General features: G+C 42.6%; 1 protein-coding gene across 2 annotated transcripts in view; it reads left to right on the forward strand.

Moving 5' to 3' along the window:
- LOC116508172 (E3 ubiquitin-protein ligase TRIM37-like) overlaps positions 1-10,113 on the forward strand; it is a 70,717-nt gene extending 60,604 nt beyond the window's left edge. For both annotated transcript variants that reach the window (XM_032216686.1, XM_032216687.1), the window contains 3 exons: positions 1,640-1,758; positions 6,079-6,222; positions 8,914-10,113. In XM_032216686.1, the coding sequence (XP_032072577.1) occupies positions 1,640-1,758; positions 6,079-6,222; positions 8,914-9,002 (352 nt within the window). In that variant the 3' untranslated portion in view covers positions 9,003-10,113. The remainder of the gene's footprint in view (positions 1-1,639; positions 1,759-6,078; positions 6,223-8,913) is intronic.
- The last annotated feature ends 6,725 nt before the right edge of the window (positions 10,114-16,838 follow it).

A 16,838-nucleotide genomic window follows, 5' to 3' on the forward strand; every position in this document is an offset into this window, starting at 1 on the left:
GCCGGGAGCAGCGGCCACCATAGCGGTACGGTGGCTCGTTTGGCCCACCTGCCCACCTGCGTTCCATGGCTGTTTATAACGGCCAATTGCGCACAAGCACATAGCATGCGGCGCCTGCGCGACCTCCGCCGAGCAGCTGGGTGTCGCAGGGCAGTGCCGTGCGCATGTATGTGCAGTGCGCGTGCCCGACTAGGATGCCCGGCCCCGTGCATGACGTACTGGTTGCAACGGGATCCGGAACCCACCACTAGACCACAGAGATGCTGCAACAGTCATAAGTGTGAAAAACAGTCCTCAGTCACTTTCTTCAGTGCCGTTGTAACTTTGAACGGTCATTAAATGAACTGTTGTAAGTCGAGGACCACCTGTACATACAATCATGGGGTTTGAAGGGACCTTGGAGGTCTTCAAGTCCAACCCGCTGTGACAGGCGGGAATTATTATACCGTTCCAGAAAAAAAGGTTAACCACCAGGCTGTCCCTCTCCTTAAGAGCTCTCACAGGAAATTACCCTTTGTTTACTCTTCCACTTATGTAAAGCTTCCCCTTCATGGTTCTTGTCCTTTGGTGCTACAGAGAGTAAACATAAAGGCAAATCTTCCCCTTTGACAGCCTTTCAAATGTTGGTGCTCCAACATTGGAGGTTTTTAAGAAGAGACTGGACAATCACTTGTCTGAAATGGTATAGGGTCTCCTGCTTTGAGCAGGGGGTTGGACTAGAAGACCTCTAAGTTCCCTTCCCTTGTTATCCTGTTCAATGTTGGAAAGCTGCTGTTGTGTCTCCTTTAGCCTTCTCTTCTTTCATCCTGCCTTCTTGTATCTTCGTTTGGGAGTGCATCTCATTTCCACTTGTTTTCTACCTTTACAAATGCTTATACTGTGCCAGGATAAGAAATTTAACATTTCTAGAGTTCTTCATTATTGCTTCTGCTGTTTCCAATTTAAAAGGCGGCCTCTAATTTCCGGTAGAAACCTGAAAATATGGCAAGTCTGAAACTCACTTTTAAGATTAAGATCACCTTTTTTTTTCCTTTTTTTTTAGTGAATTGGTGAATCACTCACCCGGTTTCCACACTCTGCTCCAGATACACTAAATTAGTCTAGCTGCCCCAGCTTTGTAGCGGTCATTCAGTTATGGCTGCCGTCCCCGCTGCCGGTTTGAAGGGTTTTTCTCCAACTTCCCGAAGAACTGCCAGTTCCTCTAGATCATCCGAGCTGTCCCTTCTTCTCCCCTGTCCCTCTGGGACAGGTTTCAGTCCGAAGACTTCCCGACAATGGTTTGTCCAGCTGGATTTCTGGGAGGCTTAGCAGAGCCTGCTTTTTTCCAGCCAGTCTCGCCACAACGCTTCTGGCTTCTCTGTACCTCACTTTTAAATGCTTGGCCATTGCATTGTTTCACTCTCAGAAGAACTTCCTTCCCTGTTTCCGTTTGTATCTACCAAGGTTACTTTCGTAAAGTGTAGCATGAAATAGTTTACCATTTTAATTCGAAAGAGGATATGATTGTGGCCTTGCAGGGGAAAAAAACCTATTTTTCAAATCAACACTGAAATCTATTAAAGGACAAAATGGAAATATTTTAGGCTTTGGGGCTGGGTTTTTCTTTCTTTTAACCAACCTGCCTCTCCTCTTTTGTTAGGCCTAATTCAAATCGATGTCGTATGGAAGCAACCGAGGCAAATGATTTGGAAAACAGCTCTGAAGCCAGAGAGCACCAAGTAGTCCCCTCTGAAGGGGCTTCAGCAGATCTGGAGGAAGGTAAGGCTGAGTTCAGGGTTTCAGAGAAAAACTAGAGATATCCAGGTGTCTTCCTGTTAACCCACATTCAAGTGTTACAACACTGAGAGGCTGCTGGAGCTAAAGGTACATCCACAACTTAAATACTGGTATTCTGACCCAGCTCCCCAAACACGACAAACCCTCTGAAGTTAATTCAAAGATTCCTTTATTAGGAGTGCCAGCAGCCCCGGCAAAAAGTTTCTCTCTCAATGCAGCCTAACAGATCCAGCCAGCCAGAAAATGAATAGTTGTCTACCCCATCTATTCATCTCCTCCCCCTGCCTTTATCCCCAGAACTAGAGTGGGGCTTACTAGCAGCGGTGGCTCTTCCTTCTCAAGGATCGGCCCATAGATTTCCACTGCTCTCCTCTCTTCTGCCTTCTGTACATCCGGCACTGGACCCAGCTGTTCCTCCTCTTCCTCATCAGCCATCTCCAGACCTGGGGGCTGTTGACTCTCCATCTGAGGGCTGATGGCTGGCCCAGGCTCTGCCTCTGTCTCTCTCTCTCTCTCTCTCTCTGCCAGCCCCATTCCTTCTTCCACCTCGGAGCTCTCAGGTTGCCTTGATGTTGACCCAGTAGCTAAGAGTCTGAATTTTGATCATTTGACCATGAGGATGCTACAATGGCCATGTGAAAAATGTTTTAGAAGTCATTTTTTTCATTGATGTCATAACTTTGAACAGTCAGTAATTGAACTGTTGTAACTCAAGGACTAGCTGTACAGTAATCAATGAGCATTTCTTTGTGATGAAGGGTTTGGTAAAATGTTTAATGGCATCTTTAAAAAGTGGTTTAAAATGTTCCTGGAAGCCGAGGCTTGCGTTGCTGTCTTTGGTTTGGAAGTCTCTTCCTCTCCCGTTTATAACTCCTGAAATTTCCTTCCGCCGCCCCACTCGTTGGAGTCTCCGTAAGGGATGAGTTGCTGTTGAAAGTTGGACTAAGACCCTGGCATCCATTATTACCTGCCGGAGAGCACCTGGTGAAGGTGTTGCAGGAGGCGCGTCTGACCTCAGGCTGATTGTTCCTTCTTAGTCCCTGTGCTTTAAGCACTGCGGTTAGCAGTTGCCGCTTGACTGCTGGAAAAGGAAGAAAAGGGATTTCTTTTTTTTACCGTTGCATTGTGGAAAACCCCAGGAAGCTCTTTGCTGCTTGCTCTCTTTTCAGAGAGGGGAATCTGAAGTAAGAGACCCTGTTTGATTTGCCATTTTGTAGCCATGGAGACGAGAAGGTTGGCAGTTCCCTTACTACAGAAGGACAAAGGAATTGGGAGCTTGTGCTCTGAGATGGGGAAATCTCACCGCACTATTGAAGCTTGCTTTTGAGGGAAAAGCCCATTTTAGTGGATTATTTCATCCAGTAAACAACCTCTAGCATCTTGGCAAAGCAACAACAAGTGATAATAACTGTTGTTGTTTTTTGGAGGGACATTTGTCTCATTTGGAGAAGCTGCTTAATGCAAACCTGGTTCCAGACGCTTCAGTTCTTCCTTGGCTGCTAAATAAGGAGCAATTTATTTGGAGCTTTTATCAAAGAGTACTTTGCTGATCTGCTGTTGATAAATGACATAAAGTGCTGGATTTTAGTTGCCAGCTGTGTAAAGCACCTTAAATAGCAAAAGCGAGGAGGATCATTAGGTGGATTAACAGAAATAAGAGGGAAAAAAACAGATTAAGTTGATTTTTAGTGTCAACACAGCATGTGGCTGACAACCAGTTCTAAATATGGGAACTCCTAAGTTTTGTTGATTCCAGGGCATAAGAGAACGAGGTTGTCAGTAATATGCTAGAAAGTTTTAACATAGGGAGGAATATGGATAGAGCAGGGGTGTCAAACTCAATTTCATTGAGGACCGCATCAGGGTTGTGTTTGACCTTGGCGTGGCCAGGGGGGTTTGCCCAGGGGGAGCATTGCCAGCTCGACGTCACCTGTGGTGTCGTGGGTGGGGCTGGCAGAGGGTTGCCCCGAGCTCCATTTTCATTGGCAGAGGACTGCCGGAGGCCGTCCCAGCCAAAAACAGAGCCAAAGCCGTGCTCCATTTTTGCTAGCAGAGGTGCCGTGGGCCGGTCCTTCGCTGTTTCCAGGGCAGCTCAGTGGTCCAGTTCTAAGCACCCCATGGGCCGGATGCGGCCCGCAGGCCTTGAGCTTGACATCCATGGGATAGAGCATCATCCATGCTTGGACAGTGAGTCACTGTTGTTACGCTTATAGTTTCCACTTAAGATTTTCTCATAGAACTTTGCAGCTAATGTAGAGAATATTTAGAAATTAAATCAAAAGACTGGATTTCCCTTTCAAGTTCCCTCTGCTTAAATGCAGTAGAGTATGTGTATCTACTGATTATTCTTTTTTAATCAGGGAAGAAGGGACTTTAAATATTTATTAATATTATTTCCTTCCTCCTGAAATAACTATGGATAACTGCACATAGCATTAGTAAAATATTCATAAAAGGAAAAATAAGAACTGGAACCCTCTTCCTCCTTTAAGGCTTAAAAAATTTCTTCCAAGAAATGTTTCGCATATTTTGTTCATGATTTGATGTATTATATCTGGAGAAATATATCCAATTGAAAACCAGTGTGACGTTCAAAATGTAGCTAATAAAAAAAATGCAGTTGTCATAATGTAAAACCTTGATCAGGAGATATCTAAAGTCTGAATTTCTCTAGGATGCCAAATGTGTTGATGACTAATCTTGAGGCCCGTGAAAAATATGAGAGATGGTATTATCACGATTTGATCAGCAGTTTTGTGAAATATATCGAATCAATTTCATGATTCTGGCTGGAATATTTTTTCAAAAGATAGACTGTGGATCCTGTAGAAGGATGCTGATGAACTGAAAGCCTCTGTTTCTCTTTCTTATTTCTCTGGAATGAACTGGTGACGGCAGCAAATTTAGTTGGTTTTCTCCTGCAGTTTCAAGGAAGGAACAACTGGTTTGTGGCAAGAGTTGTGTTGGTGCAGTGGTTATAATGCAGTATTGCAGGCTAATTCTGTCAACTGCCAGGAGTTCGATCCTGACCTGCTCAAGGTTGACTCAGTCTTCTATCCTTCCGAGGTCGGTAAAATGAGGACCCAGATTGTTGGGGGCAAAAGGCTGACTCTGTAAAACTGCTTAGAGAGGACTATAAAGCAGCGGTCACCAACTGGTGGACCTCAGAAAAATCTTTGCATTTTTGCATTTTTTTTATATTGCACTACATCAGGGATCCTTAAACTATGGCCCCTGGGCCAGATACAGCCTACTGAAGCAATTATTCCCACTTGCTGACGGGATGGGGTCCTTCAGGCACTCAGCTTGGTTGCCTGTTTAGTAGTTCCAGCCCTTCCCACCCTCCCTCCCTGGGAGTCCAGGCACTTCAGTGAGTAGTGTGCGAAACTTCAGCCAGGCTCCTCGAAAGATAGAATTTGCAGGGCCGATCTAGCGCCGGGCTGGCTACAAGACAAACATTCATTCTTGGCCGTATTTGAGATTCCTAACTGCAATGGACAGCAAACCTAGGTTGATCCCGGGCACTTCTCTCCGCTAGCAGGTGGCCAAGCTAAGTTCCTGAAGGACCCCATCCCGTCACTAATTCATATTAGTGGTCCACGGGATTTAAAATTATGAATTTAGTAGTCCCTGGGGTCCAAAAGGTTGGTGACCCCTGCTATAAAGCACTGTGAAGCAGTATATAAGTCTTAAATGCTAGTGCTAATGCTAAGAGGGCCTAGAAAACTACTAAGGAAAGTGGCCAGAGTAACACTGCCAATGCCTGTCCATGCACACACTCCATTGCAGTTACAGGTAGTCTTTGAATTGCAATACACAATTCAGTTGCAAAACGGTTGTTAAGTGAGTTTTGCCCCATTTTACGATCTTTTTTTTTGCCACAACTCTTTAGTGGGATCCCTGCGGTGGTTAAGTTAGTGATACGGTTGTTGAGTGAATCTGGTTTCCCCATAGACTTTGCTTGTCGGATTGCCGCAAGAGAGGATCACATGACTCCGGGACACTCCGTCCGTCATAAATATAATGCCAGTTTCCAAGAACTTTGAACGTGTGTCACCGTGGGGATGCTGCGAAAAACGGTCATGAGTCACCTTTTTCAGTGCCGTTGTGATATCCAAGGGTCACTAAATGAAATAAGTCGAGGACTACCTGTGCGTGTTTTCCAGAGCTGTATTTGCCTTGTCTACTACTAGGAAGCCTTTCCATAGATCCCAGAGAAGTAAGGAGAGCTGTTAGCCTTTTTGTCTTTGAGGGTAATGTGTGAGTGCTGAGCAGCCGGTTTTCTTCCTCTCTGGGGTGCAGCTAGACTTCACCTCTTGCCAGGCATGAGCAGCGACAGCGACATCGAGTGTGACACCGAAAACGACGAACAGGAAGAGGCCGAGACTGCCTGCGCCACTCCAGAGATCTACAACCAACCTTTCCAGATCCAGCCTTCAAACGATGGTAAGAGGGTTCCTTGGTGAAGACCACTTGCCTTGGAAAATACCGCATTTTTCGAAATATAAGACGCACCGGAGTATAAGACACACCAAGGTTTTGAAGAGGAAAATTAAAAAAGAAAAGTTTTTGCACTCTGCAACACCCCCCCCCAAAACAGCCCATATTTTGCAAAAACTGGCCCATTTTTCCCCCCAAAAAAGGGGCATGAGTAGCCCTTAGGAGGCTTGTAGAGTGCTCCGGGGGAGGGGGCAAAAATGAGCCAAAAATGGCCCGTTTTTCATGAAAACGGCCTTGTTTTTTGTAAAAAAAAAAAAGGGGGGGGCATGGATAGCCTTTAGGAAGCTTATAGAATGCTGCTGGGGCTGGGGGGGGGCGGTCAAAAAATGGGCCGTTTCTTTACTCATTTCTGCCCTCCCCAGCCCCTAGGAGCTCTCTGAAAGCCTTCTAAAATCTATGCACGGCCATTTTGGTGAAGGGGCAGAGTTTCGGGAGGCAAAAAATGCTGTATTCAGTGTATAAGACGCACCCAGATTTTCACCCTCTTTTTTGAGGGAAAAGGTGCACCTTATATTCCGAAGAATACGGTACTTAGATTTTGAACGTGGTGCTCTTTGCTTTTGATTAGCCTACATTTGCTTCCCTTTCACTGGGTTTCTTTTTTTCTTTCGCTCCTTTCTCTGTCCGTAGCACTTCCTCCTTTCTTGCATTCTCTGTATGACTATTATAACTGCTCCTCCCAACTTTGGTCGTGTAATTCTCTTCTCTAAGCCATGCTCTTACATTGTTCTGAGCCCTGAGAAGCTGATATCTTTGTGCCTCTGAAAAGTCACAAGGCCTTGTCGTAAGTCATGAGCCCAAAGTTTCTGCTGCTAAGTGAGGTGTTTGTTAAGTAAGTTTTGCCTCATTTTATGACACCACAGTTGTTAAGCAAATTGTTGCAGCTGTCAAGTTCGTAACACGGTTGTTAAATGACTCTGGCTTCCCCATTGACTTTGCTGGTCAGACAGTTGCAAATGGCGATCACATGACCAGGGGACGCTGCAACCTTCATAAATATGAGTCAGTTGCCAAGCGTCTTTCGAGTTTTGATCACCTGCCCACAGGGATTCTGCAATGGTCGTTTGAAAAAAAAAGTCATAAGTCATTTATTTAAGCGCTGTTGTAACTTTGAACCATCACTAAACAAACTGTGGTAAGTCAAGGGCTACCTGTACAAGTAGGTAAACAAAGCTTTGGGACATCCTGGTATATTGCAGCTAGCTGACACCTCGGCACCACCACACCTGTACAGCATCTTGCTCTCCACCCATTGAGGTAGCAAGCATGAGACAGCAACCCACAGGCTTGTGCTTGATTCTGCCTCGTTGTTGTTGGGTTTTTGTGTAATTTTATTTTCAGTCTCGTTTCCTCAATAATGAAATAGCTGCCCCGTCTTGTTTCCAGATCCAAAACATGACCTGGATTTTTATTTCTTAAGCTTCCTGCAACTGGCCTCCTCTCTTTCTCCTTACATTTTTCTCTTTTTCATTTGGGTGCGTTTTGCTTTCCTTCTATCAAACTTTTCTGCTAATAAGTGAGTCTAAAAGCTATTTTCCCTCCATTTACAGCTTCTAAACGTTTCCTAAACTGGACAGTCCTTTTCCCGAGGATCCAATTTGTCGAAAAACAATGCTGCGGCAGGCCTTCCCCTTAGTAATGGCAGCTATTGTCATCTTACCTGGAGACAGATTAGTTTGAACCCATTGCTCAGAATCAGGACAAACATCGTATCCCAAAAGTGCTTTTTTTCAAGAGGCAACTGGCCTTTTTTGTTTTTCTTTTGAAGGCCTTTCACTTCTCCTCCAAGAAGCTTCTTCAGCTTTGACCGGATGGTGGGGAATGGAAGGATTTATATTCCTTGTAGAAAGCTGGTCATTTGCATTACTTTTACAGAGTCGTTGAGGCCACTTGGAGATTTCTCTGTGTCCTCATAGTCACCTGAGTAGTGCAAAAGGGTGTGGTAATCCTGATGACACAGATAAACCTCCAAGAGGCCTCAATGACCCCTAAAAGAATGCAAATGACCAACTGTCTTCCCCACCATCCAGTCAAAGCTGAGGAAGCTTCTTGGATGAGAAGCGAAACGCCTTCGAAGAAAAACAAGAAAGTCCAGTTGCCTTTTGAAAAAGCACCTTTGGGACAACCATGAGCTGGATGACTGAGAATCTCAATAGACATTTGACAAAAACCTTCGTTAAAGGTTCTTTTAATTAGGAAAACTCATTGACATGTGATTCGAATCAGTCAGGGAACCCATGAGTTTCCAGGTTTGTCCGACCTCCATTCCCACTAGTGTTCAACCCAGTGGTGAAATTCAAATTTTACTACTGGTTCTGTGGGCGTGGCTTGGTGGGCATGGCAGGGGAAGGATACCGCAAAATCGCCATTCCCACCCCACTCGGGGGCCAGCCAGAGGTGGCATTTGCCGGTTCTCCAGTCTATTCAAAATTTCCACTACCGGTTCTCCAGAACCAGTCAGAACCTGCTGGATTTCACCCCTGGTTCGGTCCATTGGAGAAAGGGATTCTTGCCATGAGGCGGAATCGACTCAGCAGTACCCACCTGAAAAATCAGGGTCCCCTGGCTCTTTTCTGGGTGCATGGTAGCCCATTGCCAAAGGCTTTTGTCTTCACCATAAACCTTTTGTATTTTCAGCCTCAGAATTATGCTCGTTCTTCCCTGAGGCTGACCAATTGGGCTCTGAAGATCTGCCCTTTGACACAGGGAAGGACAGCGCCAGGTAATACTGGGCTCTTCCTGCTGGACCAACTAAAATTTTATCCCGATTGGCGCTTTGGAACTAAACCGTTTGCAAAGGGATCTGCCTGCCTACGCGATACCAGCCATTTGCTCCCAGAGCAACTTCATAGCATCTGGAGGTCTGTGTGTTTTTCTCTTGCCTCTTCCTCATCCCTGAAAGCTTGATTGTGTCTGAAGATGGCGTCTGGATCACATAAGCCAATTCCAGGGTAGCTTTGAGAACACCTGCGTTAAGAGTCCTGCCACCCTCCTTCCGCCAAGAACGGTGAGATCATTGCTTCTTCAGATCTGTCCGCCAATGTGTAAGGGTCCGTTCGCACTTCTTTAGATTTCACCTTTTTTTTTTGTTGATCACTCCGGTGGATGCGGAGTTCTTTTAAACCAAGAGGTATAAAAAGTGAGCCATACCACACTCTCTGTTGTAGGCCTCAGAGGATCCCTCCAGCCAGTGAATTCTAATTTGGAGCCCCCTATTTCCATTTGGGGATGTTTTAAGGAACAAAAGTGGACTCCTTATGTTAGTAAACGCTTAAAACTTTCATTTTGCTTAGAAAAAAACCCCCACTCCCCACATAGACTGTGCCTCCATCTAATTTTAGAGTACCCTCTCAAAATACTGTACAAAACACTACCGTGCCAATCCATTTTAAAGACTACTGATTTCTTCTCTAACCTGTCTTTATCCTTCCTTGATTTTATTGACATAGACTGCTTCAGATAAGAAATTATTCCAATTTGTTTATTCTGTTTGGTCTCAGAGAAAAGCTTTTAATGATGCGAGAGTTGCCTGATGTTTGATTAGCATTTGGTAGCTTGTTTCTCGGGAACAACACTGCCCCACATTTTCTGGGAATGCCTTACACATATTTTTCCTGACTTTTATCGCTGAAAATTCTGGCTATACTGGTTTTCCAGTCCTGCTTAACAGAAGCTTCCACCTGATATACCTCCCAAAAAAGTACTTTTACCTTAGCTTGTATTCCTCAGTGATGTGGCAAGTTTTAAGGATGCTTGCCTGCTGCAATTATTTTAAATGTGTTGTCTTAAGCTATTTAAATATTTTCCAAGAGGAGTTCTCTCCCTCCCTCCCTCCCTCTCTCTCTCTCTCTCTCTCTCTCTCCCTCCCTCCCTCCCTCCCTCCCCCCTCCCCTCCCCGAATCACTCCAGTTCTGGCCAGTTGAAAGTAGCCTTTTCTGCATTGCATTTAAGCTACTGAAGATGTTCTGATTTTAAGCTTAAATTTGGCTGATCCCTTAAAAGCATGTTTAAAACTATATGCCTCTCACTTCATGTATCCTAGTGTATTTATCTTCTCCTGAGTGTTATACCTTAAGCAGAAATACCCATTTGTAAATGTAATGTTTAAAAACTGTAAAAATTCAGGTGAAAATGGTTTGCACTCTTTTAATTAATAAAATGAATGTGGAATTGACTGTGCTTGTGCAGTTGAAGTTCTTGAAGAGGGCCTGCAAGAAACTGTTTAAGTGGATTCAATATCAAAGGTTTGCAAACACCTTTAGAGGGTTTTGTGATGGGTTTTTATGTAAATGGGATAAGACAATCGGCTAGTTCCCTTTAGTATGTTTAGTATTTTGGGGAGGAGGGAGTCAGAGTTAAAACTTCTCCATTCTCTCTCATTACATATCTGCTTATTAAAAATAGCAGGCTCAAAGTGTCTCTTGGAAAATTTAATTTCCACCTGCGTAAGATGAATTTCTGGTAACTTTTGTGCGCCTGTCTGTATGCAAATTCTAGTTGCAATACAGTGTTACCTTGGTACTTAATGGCTTTGAAACTCATTGAAATTGGCACTCAACACATTTTGACGCAAACATTTTGTCCCGGTATTCAACGTGTAAGCTAGAACTTCTTGTTGTCGGCTGCTTTGTGACTCACAGCATTATTCCTTATGGGAAAAAAATTGTTTGGCATTCATCGCACCTCCCGGAACCAATTAACGATGAGTAGTGAGGTTATCATTGTAGTTGTATTTTATGCATAGTGACAGTTATGTAATTGCAGTAGAAAACAATCGTGGTGTTACAACTAGCATGGTGTTAGAGTAAGTAAAACGGTGATTGAGGAATGAGAACAAACTTCTAGAAGCTGTTTGGAATAACATGCTCCAGAACTGTAACTTTGAAATGTTTCCATTCTACATCACTGCCAAATGAACATCAATAATCCTGTCCTTGCTCTGAAATTAGGCATTGAGCAGGATAAGTAAGCTACTTTCTTTGGAATATTAATAAAGCAAATATTCCAGGCTCTTTAAAAAAACTGAATTTGGATTGAAGTGCAGAGGAAACTACTCCAGTTAAAAGCCATTTTTATTTCCTTTGGGAACAGCATCTTAGGCTCTCATTACTAAAATTAAAATCTAGTCTTAAGACTCAGCATTCCAAGAAATCCCCTTGTTATTTACCTTCAGACAGATTGTATAATTCTTTTTTTATAATTAAAAGGACAGATTTAAGGACTTGTTGGAATTCATTCCGGGTGTTTGTGTGCAGGGCAGTTTCTGCTGCCTGAAACGCACATACACAGGGATGCAAAAACATCGCACCAGAAACATCTTTCTGGTCTAACGGTCATAACTCACTATGTAGCCTCATGTAACAAGAACTATGTGAGCCAGCTACCCCACACACGCCCTTTCTCCCCCCTATGCTGTGCTGTAACTTTCTATTCCCCCTCTCTCCCCCTCCCAATGCCATGCAACTTGTAACCTTCTGCTCCCCCTTTGCCCACCCTTTGCCATGATGTGATTTTCTATTGGTTTATTTGTAGAATGCTGTGAACTTTTCATTAGTTTACTTGTACCATGTGTGATTATATATGCCTTTTGACACGCTCCAGTTAAAAGCCATTTTTATTTCCTTTGGGAACAGCATCTTAGACTCTCATTACTAAAATTAAAATCTAGTCTTAAGACTCAGCATTCCAAGAAATCCCCTTGTTATTTACCTTCAGACAGATTGTATAATTCTTTTTTTATAATTAAAAGGACAGATTTAAGGACTACTTAAGAAAAAGCAAGATTTGTTTTGTGGTTACAGCATAGTTTTGAAATGGACACGTCAGCATCAGCAGTTATATCTATTAATTTTTGTAGGTAGCTGTCACTTTCATTCCTGGTGATACTTTAAGGTAGGATCTCTTAAAGACAACCAGAAAATGATGTATCCAGACACTAAAATAGGTCTCTGGAGGTTTTTACACTTTTGATCTCTTCATTTCCCACTTACATTGTTTCTGTTTTGTTTCCCACCAGTCGATGTCATTTTCATTTTACTGTATCGAATTATGGTTAAATATTGGATTGCGATTGAGAATTGGATTTTAGTTTATCCTCAGTTCTGAAGCTCAGAGTAATTTTAAGGCAACATAGCACATTGGTCTTAAAAAGTTCTTAAGAGCAGAAACTGGGAAAAGGTCACTACATTGGTACTTTTCCTTAAACCTAAATACAAGATATAAATCAAATAATTGTGTTTCCTAGGGTAGGGGGAATTCTCCCCTACCACATTTGTAAATTTTGCTGCTTCAAAGTGCGTCTTTTTTGTGGCCAAATGTCTGGAGATTCTCAGACAATTCAGATCATGGTTGTCCTAAACGTGATTTTTGAAAAGGCAAATGAACTTTTCTTCATTTTTCCTTGAAGACATTTCACTTCTCATCCAAGAAGCTTCTTCTGTTCTTCAGTCAGAACTGAAGAAGCATCTTGGATGTGTAATGAAACATCTTCACAGAAAAACAAAGCCCTGTTGACTTTGAAAAAGTATTTTTGGTACTCTCTTTCTGTGGGTTTGCTGCTGTTTTTGCAACACGAAGCTTTAAAATCTTCTCTGCAGTTAGAAGCAGAAAATCAGTAGATGGTTTAACTGCCTACCATATGAAACGAGAAAAACTCAAAACAGTGTTGTTTTTCATTAAAGAAGTCGACAGAAAAGTTAGGATTTGTCATTTTATTAAGGTACTGGTAGAAGTTGATCATAGTCCTTGTTCTAACAGCTTTAATAAATAAAATATGGCTAATACACGATTCCTACGAAAGTCATTAAAGTTACTGGAATAAAATTTTCAACCGATCCCAACATGTTACTAAATCATTTCTACTAAACTGACCTACTTCGTTAGTGTTTAGGACAACACAATTAACTTTCAATAGCTCTGGTAATAAGCTTGGCATTCTTTTAAGAATGCACAGTTCTAACATTTTAGCAATAATGAGGAATGTCGTTAATCTTTTTTCCCCTTTCTTTTCCCACAGCAGGGATTGTTAGACAACACGCCTGTCAAAACCAAATTTGACATTTGCACAATACTTCAACGTGTTAATACTGGTGGCTAAATATTTAGTCCTGCTTTAGAACTTATATTAGAAAGAGAAATCGGGCCTTGTTAACGGGCTTAAGAACCCTCACTGGTGGCATTGTGTTTGTGGTCCTTTTCACTCTGGAGCCGAACAAGCCGATTCTTGGAAAGATATCCAGTTTCCTAATTAATCTCAAGTTCCTAGGCAACTTGAACTACAATTCTCAGTTTGTCGCATCGAGCTTAACACGGCATAGCTGTTTTTCTGGCTTAACTGTTCTAAAAAAAAAAAAGTTGCTTTTGAATATACAACAGTGGAGTAGTACTGTGAACACAGGACAGAGAGGGCTACTTGATGAATCTAAAGGTTCTAATTTGAAAATTATTTATATGGAAGCAGGGGAGGGCTAGATGCTATCTTGAGTGCTGAGGTCTCTTCCTCTTAAAGACGTTCTCTCTGAGCCAGGGAGAAGTATCCTCCCTCACTTGCTTTTGTGGGTATCCCTAATTTGCTCAGGAGGGGGCTAGCAGATTGTGCTTTATCAGGAAGTGTGTAGAAGTCAGAGTAGATTCTAAAGTGCTGAGAGTGATTGGTGGCACTTTAGGGTATAAATATTTAAACCTTCCTTCTGTGCAAGCGCAGGGCAACTGGAGTGGATTAATCAGCAACAGGATAAACATTACATGCAGTCCTCAACTTAGAACCATTCGCCGGGTGGCCGTTTGAAGTTACGATGGCACTGGAATAAGTGACCCATTCTCGCACGACTGTCGCAGCAGCCCCAAGATCACCTGATCAAAGTTTGGGCAGCCAGCAGATACGGTACGTACCACAGTCGTAGCATCCAGGCGTCACAATTGCCACCCGCAAACAACGGGGGCAGTTGTATCTGCTTAATGGCCATGCGGTTCACTTAACAACAGAAGTGTTTGCTTAACAACCGTGGCCAAAAAGGTCAGAAAACCGGATGCGGCTTACTAAACCAGCTGCTTTGCTTAGCGCCGGGAGCGCTGATCCTAATTGTGGTTGTAACTGGAGGACGACCCATCATCTCTTTCCTGCTGCAGAAAGTATTCCTCCTAATTCTATCCAGTTTCTATCAGAGGGGAAATTAAAGGAATTCCTTTGAAAGTCACAGTGGATAAACTCACAAGCGACCTCTGGAAGGGCAGCCGCTCGGGTGCGTCTCTCTCCTTAACCAACTGCTACTGCTTCTGTGTTCTTACACAACTGATGCAGATTTGTGTGAACTTGAGGGATACTTCAGACCTTTATTGGAAAGATTTCAGTATGCAAATATCAAACCACTAGTTAAATACAACAGATTTACCAAACACTTTACAAGACGACCAACATTAACACGGTTAAATACCTATATTAGTAGTAGTTGTGGGGTTTGTTTTGTTTTTGTTTATTTTCACCAGCTAAAAGGTTCAAAATACAAGATACTGAACATTTAAGATTATCGTTAGTTTAAAAGGAGCTTATTGCTTACGTCAGCAAGCAGCAAATGAGGGCACAGGAGTTTTAACTGAAATTACTTCCTATTTTACCAGTGGCAATGAAGAAAAAAAAAACACACAGCATGTCACAAAGCACTTTTTTTCCCTTTTTTTGTTTTGTTTTTATCTCTTATGCCTAGTGTCATAGAATCAAGCGGCACGAACCGGAATCCGGAACAATAACTTTTAAAATATGTCATTATTTTACCACGTTTGTTTTTTTTAAAAAAAAATTGCCTCACAAATGGATTCTACACACTTTTTATCACTACGTGAGATGAAAGAAATGGACACGCTCTACTTGTTTGTAACAATATTTTTGTACTGGATCACAGTAGGAATCCATTGACCGGCTCTTTCCTGCAGGATCAACCATGGCGAACAGCAGGTAATGCACTGTGCATCAATCCACAGGTGTGAAGCTTTAACTTTGTAAACACGAGAGAGAGAGAGGAAGAGCATGTTCCACAACCAGCACCTTCCACGGATGCCTGCATTTTGGGAAGAGCATCCAACGGCATCTACGAACTTGGTCGCACCTTCGGAGAATTGCTTCTGCGCGTTGTGTTGAAGACAGCAATGGGATCTATCGCTCCTCAACTGATCTGAAAGTTTTTCAGACAAGGTAGCACAAATTGCTGCCATCTACTCCTCTCGTCACCCTCTACTTAACGTGTTATACCTATGCTTGTAGTTGCCAAATGCAAACAAATGGTTCTCCCCCAACTTCCATAAGTTTGCCTAAAGCTAAGGCTTTTAATCTCCTTTCACGGCATAAAATTACCGTTTCCTCTCATACAAGTGTTTACCACCCTTGCCATTTTTATGAGGCGTGGGCTTCAACTCCCAGAATTCCCCAGCTAGCATGTCTGGCTTGGGAATTCTGGGAGTTGAAGCCCACACGACTTAAAAGTGGCCCGAGTTGAGAATCTCTGTTCTTCACGAGGTGTTGACTTTCAGCTCCCAGAATCACTGGAAAATTCTGGGAGTTAAACTCCAACACCTCATAAAGTTGCCAAGAGTGAGAAACACAGCTCTAGAGAATTCTTTCCCAATATGGCATTCTTCAGGATTTCCAGTTACGATGTCCAGATTTTGAAAGTTGCAGTTCCAAAACCTCTAAAGGGTGCCTAGTTAAGGACTACCACGAATATATAATTTTTTTTAAAAAAATCAAACCATCAGACCACAAATCAAAAGTTCAGAAGCATTTTCTAATCGTTGACTTTTCTGTAACTATTTAAATTTGCAAGAATGGCAGAGTACGCTGGTTAGTTTTACTGCTCAGAATATTGTGGAATTTTGGTGAGTTTTTTTAAGGTGGTGTGATGAATATTTCAAGTACCTAAAACATGCTTTATGTGATTCTGTTACATCCCAGCTACCTAGCTTATGTGAAAATTAGTGTTTTGTCTCAAGAAAATTTTACTCATCAGGATTAAAATAAAACAAAAAATTGGAAGTGAATCCTCAGACTCTCACCCTGAAACTCTTAACTGGCAATATAAATCTCCAAATTTTACATCATTTTTTTCTACCGTTGCTTGACTAGATTGCCACATTCATACTTTATTTCTTCTGATAACGTTCCCAAATGCTCTGGAGACATCTCTGGTACCTTCATTTCCTATTCTTACAGCCTCTTCAGTTGAGCATGCAAGCAACTGGAGCAAAAATGTTTCCGACACCCGATTATTTCTATTTTTTTTTAAAAAGGATTACAACTTCTTACCTGGGAAAGCAGAACGGATGACAAATTGGTGGTTTAAATGAGTTTTTCGATAGGACAGTGTGAACTGTATCTGAACTGATTTTTTACATCAGTTGGACACCTGAGATAAAAAAGGATTGGGAAAGCGAGCAAGGTGGCTTGAATCAGCCGCAAAATGATGATAAACCTTAAGCCATTTAAGCATTATTACTTCTCCCCCCCCCACCCCATTTAAAAGGCCGAACTGTCATTAAGGAACACTTCCCTCCCCAGAACAAGTTAATCGTAA

This window comes from Thamnophis elegans, chromosome 4, assembly GCF_009769535.1.
Source record: "Thamnophis elegans isolate rThaEle1 chromosome 4, rThaEle1.pri, whole genome shotgun sequence".
NCBI lineage: Eukaryota > Metazoa > Chordata > Lepidosauria > Squamata > Colubridae > Thamnophis > Thamnophis elegans.